We start from the raw sequence: 12,252 nt of genomic DNA, 5'->3' as shown, positions 1-12,252 counted from the left end.
CATATATGAATGTTACAGCAATGATTTCAAGATTGAATTCAAAAACTCCCACTGTTGATGGATGCTTCCTGCAAAAAAAACCCATCATTTTTTGTACCCAATTGCTTGTTTGATTCTACAAAAACATTTTACATATGTATCATATATAGTTACCCGAACATACTTGTCTTTATGACGTATTTAAAGTTAGTAAAACAATAGTAAGCAAATAATTTTAAGAAGCGTTTATAACGAATAAACTTTTTGCTGCATCAAAACACTTATTCAAATTTTAATATCATGTATGATCACTTGTTTTGTCTAGCTATTATCGGCTATGCTTTGAATTAGAGCTCGAAAAACTTGAAAATTATTTTATATAATTAAGAGGGGTAATTATATGTATGTTATTAGAAATTTCGTCTTAAAACGATATGAGATATCACAATAACTTTTATATATATATATATATATATATATATATATATATATATATATATATATCTTAGGACCTTGTCATTCTCCAAATCAAAATATCTTTATTTTTTAATTTTATCTTACTCTTATTTATTCAAATTTGTATCCCATTTTTTTTACCTTTGTTTTATGTGAATATTCCAGACCAAAATTATATAAATATACAAAATAATATAAAGGGAAGTGAAGTTCAACTTTTGTGGATTGATGAAAATACAAATGAACGGTTGAATATGACAAAGCTGAGGTTACAAGTTAGCAGTACCACAACTTCACAATCAGCCTAAAGAGGGCTTCCTTCTTCAGGTGATTGGAGGGAGTCAAAATTTTGATTGTTTTTCTTTATGATTTTCCAAAGGCAAGAAAGAAAGGTTCCGTAGGAAGATGAGAAGTATCTGACTTCACTAAGTTCTCAGGTCAGAAAAGGCAAACCCACACAGTTCCATGGTATATACGTACACTCAAAACTAAATGAAGGAAAGGAAAAGAAAAGAAAAGAAAAGAAAAAACCCAACCACAGGTCCACAAAAGACACCCAATTCTTATATTTTTATATGTATACTTGGTAAAAGACATATATTCCCACTGAGGGATTTGGAATATTAAACTACTCTAATACTATAATAATATTTTTAAGACAAAAGGCCTCTCTCTCTCTCTCTCTCTCTCTCTCTCTGTTAAAGCAAGGTTGCATATTGAACGTCCACACACAAACCATTCGATCTAAAACATTCATTCCTCTTCTGCTTTTGTAGTCAGTTGGGAGAAAAAGAGGGGGGTTTTATCTCTTTGGAGATAGTCATTTCTTCATCTTGTTCTTTGCTATTCTTCATCTTCATCCTCCATGGATACTGCTCAGTGGCCACAGGTAGGGAGATCCATCATCTGGCTCCTGATCTTCTGATAGAATTGAAAATTTTTGTTCTGGGTACTGGGTTTTGGTTTTGGTGTTTGTCGTCTGCTTTTTGGTAAAGTTTGATGGACTTCCTGTGTTGCTAGTGCAAGTCCCCACTCATCTGAAGGTTTTTTTCCTTTTTTTTTTTTAAACTCTTTTGATTATGAAGTAAAGGGAAGGGGAAAGGATTGATTTGTTATTATTATTTGTTCTTTTATTTTTTTTTCTCTCTCTTTTTTGGCTGGTATGATCTTGAAAAGTGTAAAGCAGTTAGCTTGTTTTTGTGTGTTTGTTTGTTTGTTTGTCAGCTATCTTCTTTTGATCTGCAGGTTTCTGGGTGTTGGTTTTTTCTTTGTTTGTTTGATCTTGAAGATGTGGTTTCTTTATGGGCGTTTTCATACGTTTCTTTTTCTTTCTTTTCCTTTTTGCTTTTAGGAGATTGTGGTGAAACCACTAGAGGAGATAGTCACAAATACATGTCCAAAGCCTGCTTTGGAGAAGAGGGCAAGACCTCAGAAAGAGCAAGCTTTGAACTGCCCAAGGTGCAATTCAACCAACACTAAGTTCTGCTATTACAACAACTACAGTCTCTCTCAGCCAAGGTACTTTTGCAAGGCTTGTAGAAGGTATTGGACTGAAGGTGGGTCTCTCAGAAATATTCCAGTTGGTGGGGGTTCAAGGAAGAACAAGAGATCATCATCTTCTTCTTCTTCATCTTCATCTTCAGCTTCATCAAAGAAGCTTCCTGATCTGGTGCCACCAGGCTGCTCTCAGTCTTCTGCTCAAAACCCTAAGATCCATGAAGGCCAAGATCTCAACCTCTCCTTCCCAGCCGCTCAAGATTTCAGAAGTGTCTCTGAGTTCATGCAAATGCCCAGCATTGAAAACAGCAATAACAACACAAATAATAGCAGCAAGAGCCACATCACTTCTACTTCCTCTACTTCATCCCACCTCTCAGCTTTGGAGCTGCTCACTGGGATCACTTCAAGGGGGTTGAATTCCTTCATGCCCATGCCAATTCCTGATCCAAACACAGTTTACACAACTGGGTTTCCTATGCAGGAGTTCAAACCGACTCTTAATTTTTCTCTGGATGGGCTTGGGAGTGGGTATGGTAGCATCCAGGGAGTTCAAGGGAGCGGTAGTGGGAGGCTGTTGTTTCCATTTGAAGATTTGAAACAGGTCTCAAGCACAGCTGATCATATTGAGCAAACTAGAGAGCAAGGAGATTCAACTGGGTACTGGACTGGGATGTTAGGTGGAGGATCATGGTAAAGAATATGAATGACAATCTGGGTCTTTGTTTTCTTCTTCTTCTTTTTTTTCTTTTCTTTTTTTTTTCTTTTGGGTTTTCTGATTTCTCATGGTGGGTGGTGACTTTGTTTGGATTTCTTCAGAACTAACAGATAGGATGATGATGATGATGGTACATGGGTTTATCTCTCTTTCCTTCTTTATGATTATCTTCTCATTACTCTTTGATCGTGGTGGGAATTTGAAGCTTATTTTAGGTTGGCTTCAGAGTAAAGGTGGCATGGGTTACAGTACTCTTAAAAGGATAGAAGAAGAAATCAAGAACAGCCCAGATTTTTGGAGGGCAATAACCCAAGTTGAAGATGAGAGGGCTTGCACTATACCCCTTTATTTCATGTCATTTCTTCTATGAGCAGAAGAGGTTGCAACCCACTTCTCTTTTGTCATTGGTTGGCTTGGTACAAAGAATAATGTATAATGTTTCAAGTTTTTTTCTTTTTTTTTTTTTTTTTTTTTTTTTTCCCATGAGTTTGTGGATCAAAAACAAAAGTACTCTGTAGCTTCTTTCAATCGAGAACAAACTATTAAATTATTGTTGATTTTCTTATACTCAAATTGGGTTTCCATGGGGGCTGTTAATTCTTTCCCATTAATTTTCTGCAACCATACCATTGTTTTTCCCATTTTCCTTTCCTCCAAACAGGCTCGGAGTTTCAGGTCTCATTCAAAGATTCTTCCAGCCATTAAAGCAAGCAATTGCATGAAGCAAAGCAGAAGTGCAGAGGAGAAACAAAGCAACCAGGTATGAGCCATGATCTCCACACATGACACTGCTTTAACAATACAGAAAAATACACCTCAATACAACAACTCTTGTTGATGAGAGCCACTACACCTACTATTTTCCCATAATCCAAACAGTCCACAAGACTCCCTCACATTTGCCCCATTTCTATGAATGATCATTGCTTGCTTCCATGCCATTTCCACTTCCCCCTCATTTTTTTTTCTTTTTTCTTTTCTTATTGAAAGATTTGAGAAAGATCTGACAAACCCTTCTTTCTTTGGTCATGGTGGGGACCCACAAACATTCCCCTAGGCAAGTGTGCTGAAGAATAATCTCTCCCACTCAGTCCGTCCAACCAGATCCAGACCCTACATTTATTTAATCATTTATTTTTTGTTCTTTGCTGTAAGCCACTTAGTGTGCATAATAACTGGCAAATTTGTTAGATGCATGTACCACCTTATCATGGAGGTCCCTTTCTTCCAAATTGAGAGTTCTGATTCATCATCTCTTCTTCTACTCACGGCTGTTTGGGAAACCAGAAAATAACTGCTTCAGTCCATGTTCATGACAAACATCCATTGTTTTTGACCTAAAGTGAGAAGGATGGGTAGAAGTCGACCAAGATTTTCAAAGGCAATCTTTGTAGATATGGTGACAAAATCTAGAATGAATTTGGATGATTTTAAAAAGCTAAAAACACATCACTTTCATATGAATTTTGGGGGTTTTGTTCAAAAATGCTTTTTCACGCTTCTGGGTTCAGTTTCAAAGTATTCCAATGCTGTAGTCAACACAGGTTTGAATCCATCATCCTAGGTGAGTGGGAATAATTCAATACAGCAAATACAAAATCACAATGGGCTCAACTTGTGAGTAAATGGGCATGAATCTTCACTTAAAAGTTAAAATAGCTGCCAACAGCCCCCATTAGTGCATCCCCTTGCCATTTATCACAAAAAAAAAAAAAAAAAAAAAACTATGTGTCGTGTGAAAGCACAGAAATATTAGCCGACTCCACCAACCCCATTTGGTGGGTGTCAACATTTCAGAGAGAGAAAGTGAAAGTTCACATGCAGATCATGAAAAATATGATTTGGGGTGGACAAAGCCCTCCTAATTCCAGGGTTGAATGCAGGAATTGGGTTGCAAAGGTTGAAACTTCTGCAGTCAGAGATGAGGCTGCGCTATGCAAGTATCGACTAAGTTGCATGCAAAATGAATATTTCCACAGCACCCAGATCCAACATGATCCACTACAGCAATACCCAAGAATATCATCCATAAAAATCAAGGGAGACTTTGACCCAAAAATCAGGGTTCAGCCTCAACCAATTGAGGGAAAGTGCCTTTGAGAAAGGAGGTTCTGCTTGAGTTTTGTTCTTGGTTTTGCCTCCATTTTCACAGACAGTACTCATTCAATGTCAACAAGAGATCATACCAGCAATGGCAGGCTTTTTGAGAGGACATAATCATGGGAAGTAAAAGAGAGCTTCTTCTAGCATGGGGAAAAGAAAAAAGAAAAATGTTTGAGGATTTGGATTTCCATGGATTAAAGAACAGCTATGGATTTCATCATTTGGAACTAGTAACAAAGGTGGAATACAATCAACAACTCAACATGTTATTTCCAGGATCTACCAGAGAGCAGTACACATAAAAAATCTTCACTTTGAAAGGGAAAAAAATATAATACCCTTTCCAGATCAGGCATCTGTACAGGATATTAGCATTAGATTTTTAACCCAAAGTGATCAAAACCTTGTTTCAGTAAATCTGAGATTGCATCCTTCATCTGGACCCTGGTTCACTGATCTGCATTGATTCCAAATATCCTGACCTTGTGCATGTTCGGGAACTTGGCAACCACTAGCACAAAAACTGCCAGTGTATTAAAGAACAGCATGGGGTGTTGGTAGTCGGTTGTATGCGAGGCTATTAAGTACCTGCCAAATGAAACATAGAGTAAGCAAGGCATGTTTCTTATCAAGGTGGATGTGAGTTTAAAAATAATTTCAAGGACTAAGGCATTTAATAGTTAAGGCTAACAGAACATTATCACAAGTATCCGTCAAAATAAGTCTTTACTTTCCACTGGCATGTTCTCTGTTCTTCATCATGGCAACCATAAGTTAATTACCCATCAGAAATTAAATCAAATTTCTACTTGCTTAGAAATCTTAAGAATGGCCAGTGCACAAGCAACTGAGTGTTGTCTTGGAAGTCCCTGACAAATCAGAAAGGGACAAACTCATCATTTAGCAAAGAATTAGATCTAAAGGAGAAAGTCAACTTTTTTTATCAATAGCGGCATACAGAGGATCGTGACAATAAACCGCTCATATTCAAGGATTCGAGATGCATCATTTTCCAAGCAAAAACCAGTGGAATACAGATAGCTCAAACCTTTCTTAAGGGACTCTTTCCAACTAGACAAAACCTCAGCTAAACTGACATAACTAATGTTGACCAAAAAGCAAGTATTTATTAAAAAGGAAAAAGGAAATTTTCCCACACCACCGTTTGAGCATAATAATTATGTTTGCCCAGATTGAACTCCTCACCTTCCGGGTGATAACTGATAAAGACATGCACCACCATTGTAAGGTTCTAGGCCATGATTCAGAGAAAAAAGGGGGGTGCCACTCAGAAACCTAAGGGGTTTAAAGCATTACAAAGGAAATTCTTAATCAAACATTCAATTTCTTCAGTAGGGTTCTTATATATATAGATAGATAGATAGATAGATAGATATATAGATATATAGATAGATCATTAACTCTAAGTCCCATGAACTTCAAACTTCTGAGTTCTCAATAGAATCAATAAGATTACAGCAAAAGCATCACATCCTTCCAATTATGCTACCACGAGAACAAAAGATCAGACAGCAAGAAGAGAATAACATGCTGAGAAACAGCATGAGACACACATAGTAGCATAGTAACAGACATGGCAAACAATCATTTCCCAACTTGAAATAAATTACATCAGCAATTCCATCAAAGAGATTCACTTGTTTATTTAGCCTCAACATCAAAATCAAAAGATTCATAGCTGAAAAAATACTTACAGCACCAAGGGCACAACAGTGAGAAACTTTCTATTGCGAGTGAGCTGCTTCCCACTGTCTATTTGCTCCCACCAGGTTAGCCTATTGTAGATACCCTGGTCATCCGCGAATGGTGTTCCCTTCTTCCAGTGAAAGCAGTGATAAGTAACCTGCAGGACGACAAAAACCCAAATTGTATTAAGTAACATGAACTACAAGCAAAAATGACATATCAGAATCGCGATGGAAGATGACAAGAATTCATTTCTTAATCTACATCATTCCATGGAGAAATAACTTTTGATTACAACAGAACCCGCAAAAGCCGAAAAAACTGATGAAACGTTGCAAGTTCAAAAGAAATTTTGGTTTCTGTTAGGTTTTAAACGGTACTTTTTCATGCCCCACATGCTATGCTCTCTTTTCTAAAAAAATTCTTATTAACAAAAACAAAATATAGAAATAGCACAACAGAAAACTCAAGTTTTTAGGTCACCAAAGCGTAAATGCTTAATCACACTGTTCAAGAAACAAAAGTTTGAAAAACGTTATTCATTATTGCAATTGATAATATGCATTCAAGCTCATTGATCCACAAAGTAGTTTCCAAGTTACCAAACAAACAAATCATTTCGTAACAGCAAGTGCAAACAGAGCAAATTCAAAACCCTAAACGACACAATTTACAGACAAACCACGCTCAAAACTTAAATTCATCAAATTTGACTAATCGGAATGCAATCGTTGACATCTCCAAATCAAATCCCACAGAACTCCACCTGAACCCCTAAGAATAAGATCGGAAAAAATGGGAGTGAAAGAAGAAGCGTATACCAGGAAATGGGAGAGGTGGAGAATGGTCCAGGCGGCGCCGGAGGAGCAGCGGAGGAGGGAGAGGACGACGAGCCAAGAGAAGAAGAGGATGAGGATGTAGGTGGTCCAGACGCCGGGGTAGGTGAACCACTCGGTGTTCCGGTTGAGATCCGTTGGCGGCAGGGTCTGAACGTAGAGCTTCGCCATTAGGGGATGAAACGGCGTCGTTTTCTGGAAGCAGCTTCGGGCCACGTATTTATGGAAGAATGTGGCTCGGGTTTGTAAGCGATTAGACCGCAGAGGGTTACAACAACAACGGACCAGGGTCCGAGACAATTGGTTGGTGAGGGTGGGACCAGGGTGTTTGATTTTTCCTCAATCAACCACCACTGTTATGTGTTCATTTTGGCTCTTTGTAGGCGTCGGCGGTGGATTAATTTCTCATTTTAAATTTTATAATACTTACTAAATATGATAATAATAATTTAAAGGATTAATTAATTAAAAATAAACTTATTTTTTCCATAAATGTCTCTAACATATTTTGTAGGGGTTAGATTTTCAAATTAGAGATTATTTTGTCTTTCTAATCAAATAATCCTAATTTAATCCCCCGAGGGACATATTATTTATTCGTAATTATTAAATTCAACCCTTTGGATTTAAATTCTTTAATTTATAATGATTAAAATCTCCCCAACTAGGATTGGAAACTATATTAAATTAGTTAATAGTTGACATATCACTAATTTATTAAGGAAGAAGAGGAAATTAGAAATGGTCTATTATTTTTATTCATTTGTAAAATATTACTTGCTATTTATTTATACATTTCATTTGAAGTTGATTCAATGTCTTTTTCAAATTATTTGGCCCATAGATAAAAAAATCTTCGATCAAACTTTCAAAAAAAAAAAAAACAAATACAAAAATAATATATTTTTTTATAAAGATATGTTTGGTAAGTATTTTCAAATATATTTTAAAAAACAGAAATCGAAAACCTAAAATACTTTTAATCCTTTTTTAATATTTTTAAAAATAATTTTTTTACCTGATATTTTATTTTTAAATTATTTTACGTGTTTATATAATTATTTTTTAAAACATTCTTTAAAATAACAAATGAAAAAGGCAAAAAACAATTAAAAGACATTATCTAAAAACACAACATCCTATTTTTTGTTCCTAAAAACAAAAAATAGAAAAATAACTTTGTTTTCCTAGTTTTTTATTCTTCAAAAAAAAAAAATCATAAAATTAAAAGCCAAATTTATTATTTTCAAGCATTAATATTTATATTATAAACGTTTCTAAATGACTTCCTATATAACCTAAAATAAACTAAATAACTTTTTTTTTTCCTTTTTTTTTTTAAACCCTGCCAACCCTTTTGAAATTATAGGACTTTTAACAAATTGTAAAATAATAATAATAATAATAATAATAATAATAGTAAAGAGGGGTATCTTAGAAGCAAAATCTACCCCAAATAGATGATGGCCTACACAAACTCCATCCAATACAATCATAATTGTAATCTATTATGTATTAGTGGGGATCTCATCCATGGCTCTATTGAGTAGAGTAGGGTTTAAGTTTATAGAATGGAAGAAAAATCAAATTCTTAAAACCCTTGATACAGGAATAGGAATGAATGATATCCTCACCACCAAGCTAGAAGCTAGAAGCTTGGTATGAATATGAGCCACCAAACCCAGAAAAATAAACAAAGCAAGTTGATAAGATGCCTGAATTTATAGTTATCAAGTGGAACCATTATTCCTGGGGCCACTGCCAGACTACATGAAAATGAAATGAAATAGAGATTAAATTCAGCATTACCGTCCAACCCATTTTATAATCTCATCTTACAACAAACCCAGGGCAGAAATCAAAGGCTGACCGCGGCGTTGCCGACTTTGTCCAGCCCCTCCACCAGTCTTCTCTTTGCAGACTTGGTTCTATAACACCAGACCTCAAAAGCTTCGCTCAAATCAGGATACCTCACCTGCTCAGTCTTCATCCAGTCTGCCAGAATATCAGCTTGATCGTTTGATGGCAGTGCCAGTATCAGTGAGACAATTGCGCCTTCAATGCTTTCACACAGGTCCTCATCCATTTTGTGGGGAAAACCCAGGTCTTCATTGCCTTTTGAATCCAAAAGAGGCTTCATTTTTCTTATGTAGGGAAGCCAGGTCTTCAGCAATTGCACCCGGCATGGGGGAGGAAGAATCACATTGCCATAGCCAACTGCTTCCAAGACCTTTCCTGTCACTTCTATCAGCTTTACTTTCAAACCCCACATGAGAGAATCAAGTTTCCTGTCCTCAACCACTGTCAAAATGCGTCCAGAGATTTCAGTCCAGTTAGAAACAAATTCCTTCATCAAATCCATCTTGGGAAGTATATTACACATCCATTCAAGGTCTGATAGGCTCCTCAGTACTCTATCTTCCACTGCCTCAGATGTAAGATCAGACTCCAAAAGCAATGAAGATAATTCCTTTTCGAATGAAGAACAAATCTGGGAAAGGCCCATTTTTACCACCGATTTTACTTCATCATCTGCTGTAATCAGTGATGTATCTTCATCTTCCCCAAGCATGTATTCTACTTGTTCCTGAGCAGAAGTTTTAAGCTCATCTCCAAAAGGAAGACAGGGTGCTGCAATGGATGTGGCAAATTGAATTGCAGAAACAAAAACATTTCTTGTGGTGCTTAGATCTACAGGTTGTAACCTGGCCACTATGGGCATGGCTACTGGACCCAGTTTCGAAACTGCTTTTAAGATCTCCTCCTCTTCCTTGTCCTCCCAGGGAATAGCCTCCAAGTACTGGATGCAACTCTGTGTGATTTGTTCACAGTGTAAGGCAACAGCCACCTGAAGAATCCCAATAGCAGTCTTAACAGAGTCGAAAGAGTCAACAACTGAATCCTCAGGCAGATAGAGCAGCCTCAAAAGACTAACGTGATGATCATAATCAAAATCTGAGCAGTGAATCTCGATGCAAGCTGTAGAATCCAGATGAGAGAGCTGGTCTGCAAAGAACTTGCTCTTGTTTATAAGAATGGAAGAGTGAGAGTAGAACCATTCCGGCCTGCCTTCTCTATTAGTCAGTCGTACGGTAATGTCACTAGTACTCCTGTCACCAAGTGTGCATGACTTGGCTGCTCCAGCTTTGTCCATGTGTGAAGGGAAATACAATAAAATTCATGCTTTATGCAACTGGGAGAATAGACCTTCAAATTGATGTTTAACTGGACAAAAATATACAAATAGATCCTCATAAATTAAAAAATTATGACAACCTTCACTCATTTTGAACAAAAATGGAAAATCTGAAACTCTTCAAACCACGAATTTCATTAACATCAAGAAAATGTGACAAATGGGCCGCTCAATACCCAAAATTCATTTCCTGCAGCAACAGCTAAATTATTACTAATTGTAACACCATCTAAATGTGTGACTACAGTAATTCGAACAGCTAAGTATGACTTTGATAATGATAGCATAAGTCCAGAGAAGTAAATTAGGAAATAAACTGATCACTAACCATCAATAAGTTTAACAGCTAAGCATAACTATATGATGATACTAGAAATCCAAACTATTTAATGAAGAAGATCATAACAGATTCATAACTCGGAAAAAAGCTATCCTAGATTCAATGAAGGGCAGTTACTGATGTGGCACTTTCAAGCTAATGACCCAACCAATCCATTCATCACTAAACAATGAATGGGAATTGCAAATTGCGTGGTTGGCCCTCTAAGCTTACCGTAACCAATTACTACAACAAAAGAGCAGCATACTAGTCAATTCATTTAACAGCACTCAAAAAGCATTGCATGATACCAATTTGCCTACCCGGGTACTGAGCATCTCAAACCAGCATTTCCACAATTCGAGCTTAATTTAGAGGTATTTTGACAAACATATTATCGGCATCGATGAAATGAAGAATTCGGGTTTGGGTTAGGCTTCGACAATAATGAAACCCTAACATTGGAGGCCTTTTTTGGAAGGCAGAATCTAATGGGTGGAAGAAACTATTTGGAAACTTAAAGATTAAATTTATTCCATTTCTATAAAATACTTGAACTAACTTCTATTACTTTTTTCTTCAATTCATATTCTTACAGGTATCAAATTTCAATCTTTTCAAACCTAAACCCCACACCACTTCCCATGATTTCCAGCATTCAAAAGCTAAAAGATTTCCAGTAATTCTACAATCAAAACCTCTCACATAAAACTCGATTCAATCTGGAAAAAAAAATGAAGGGCTTCAACGAAAATGAAATTCCCATAGTACCTCTAAATGAAAAATCTTAAAATAAATAAATAAATTAAACAAGAAGTCACCTTTAAATGAACTTGATTCAATCGCAGAGATGGGTTCGAATCTAGCCGCAGAGAATCTGCAATTTATACTCGATTTGATCGAGATTTTTGAAATGTGAAGAAGGCATGGATTAGGGTTCTGCAGTGATGAGAAACGAGAATCCAAATGACTTTTAGGCAAGAATGTCAAATGACGAAAAGGACCTTTTAGTGAAGTATACCAACATTAGGTGACAAATGATTGGAGAGATGATGTTACTTGTTTTAGGACAATAATAATAATAATAATAATTTCAAAAAAATAGGAAAAATAAAATTTAACGACTCATCACCATATTTTTCAAATAAATTATCATAAGAAATTGAAATTTCCAATTAAATTTTATTTCTATTATAATATCTAATAATTTGTTAAAATATTTAAAATTAGCATAAATTTAAATAGTAACTCATTTAATTTTGAAAATTACTAAACAATAATATAAATTTATATAACAAATTCTTTATCAATATTTATATAAGCAAAGAAAAATTGAGAATAAATTATTCATCTCCATACTCCTTATTTCAGACTTACTAATTAATATTTAAATTATAAAATTAGTGTTCTCAAAACAAAAATGATGAACTTTTTATTTATA

General features: G+C 35.7%; 3 protein-coding genes across 5 annotated transcripts; 1 reads left to right on the top strand and 2 right to left on the bottom strand.

Annotated features, from left to right (window-relative positions):
* Nucleotides 1-1,104: 1,104 nt before the first annotated feature.
* On the top strand, nt 1,105-3,217 carry LOC117933668 (dof zinc finger protein DOF4.6-like). The gene is made up of 2 exons (XM_034855146.1): nt 1,105-1,324; nt 1,787-3,217. Exons 1-2 carry the CDS (start codon nt 1,301-1,303, stop codon nt 2,627-2,629), a joined length of 867 nt encoding a protein of 288 aa, XP_034711037.1. The 5' UTR covers nt 1,105-1,300; the 3' UTR covers nt 2,630-3,217.
* A 1,694-nt stretch (nt 3,218-4,911) lies between these two features.
* Nucleotides 4,912-7,549, bottom strand: LOC117933677 (ORM1-like protein 2). The gene is made up of 3 exons (XM_034855160.1): nt 7,282-7,549; nt 6,469-6,617; nt 4,912-5,341 (listed from the first exon to the last, which is right to left on the bottom strand). The coding sequence occupies exons 1-3, from the start codon at nt 7,465-7,467 to the stop codon at nt 5,203-5,205; spliced, it is 474 nt and encodes a 157-aa protein (XP_034711051.1). The 5' UTR covers nt 7,468-7,549; the 3' UTR covers nt 4,912-5,202.
* Nucleotides 7,550-8,843: 1,294 nt separating this feature from the next.
* Nucleotides 8,844-11,787, bottom strand: LOC117906084 (BTB/POZ domain-containing protein At3g05675). Of its 3 annotated transcripts, none has more exons than XM_034819041.1 (2): nt 11,633-11,787; nt 8,844-10,440 (listed from the first exon to the last, which is right to left on the bottom strand). In XM_034819041.1, the coding sequence occupies exon 2, from the start codon at nt 10,016-10,018 to the stop codon at nt 9,155-9,157; it is 864 nt and encodes a 287-aa protein (XP_034674932.1). In that variant the 5' UTR covers nt 10,019-10,440; nt 11,633-11,787; the 3' UTR covers nt 8,844-9,154. The 3 variants fall into 3 exon arrangements, 2 of the variants coding, with proteins under 2 accessions (XP_034674932.1, XP_034674923.1); XM_034819032.1 differs by having other exon boundaries at nt 8,844-10,521; nt 11,633-11,785; XR_004649767.1 differs by lacking the exon at nt 8,844-10,440 and adding an exon at nt 10,528-10,682.
* Between the last annotated feature and the right edge of the window lie 465 nt (nt 11,788-12,252).

Source organism: Vitis riparia, chromosome 2 (genome assembly GCF_004353265.1).
Source record: "Vitis riparia cultivar Riparia Gloire de Montpellier isolate 1030 chromosome 2, EGFV_Vit.rip_1.0, whole genome shotgun sequence".
In the NCBI taxonomy this organism is placed as follows: Eukaryota; Viridiplantae; Streptophyta; class Magnoliopsida; order Vitales; family Vitaceae; genus Vitis; species Vitis riparia.
Note: the sequence above shows the minus strand (reverse complement) of the source record. Positions and strands in the feature narration are given on the sequence as shown.

What these genes read in the sequence shown, in the direction of transcription:
- LOC117933677 (XM_034855160.1), bottom strand. Translation starts at nt 7,467, where the DNA reads ATGGCGAAGCTCTACGTTCAGACCCTGCCGCCAACGGATCTCAACCGG. An exon ending in TCCACCTCTCCCATTTCCTG is followed by an intron (nt 6,618 to 7,281) that starts GTATACGCTTCT and finishes GTCGTCCTGCAG; the next exon opens with GTTACTTATCACTGCTTTCA. An exon ending in ACTGTTGTGCCCTTGGTGCT is followed by an intron (nt 5,342 to 6,468) that starts GTAAGTATTTTT and finishes TTCATTTGGCAG; the next exon opens with GTACTTAATAGCCTCGCATA.
- LOC117906084 (XM_034819032.1), bottom strand. Translation starts at nt 10,450, where the DNA reads ATGGACAAAGCTGGAGCAGCCAAGTCATGCACACTTGGTGACAGGAGT.
- LOC117933668 (XM_034855146.1), top strand. Translation starts at nt 1,301, where the DNA reads ATGGATACTGCTCAGTGGCCACAG. An exon ending in ATACTGCTCAGTGGCCACAG is followed by an intron (nt 1,325 to 1,786) that starts GTAGGGAGATCC and finishes TTTTGCTTTTAG; the next exon opens with GAGATTGTGGTGAAACCACT.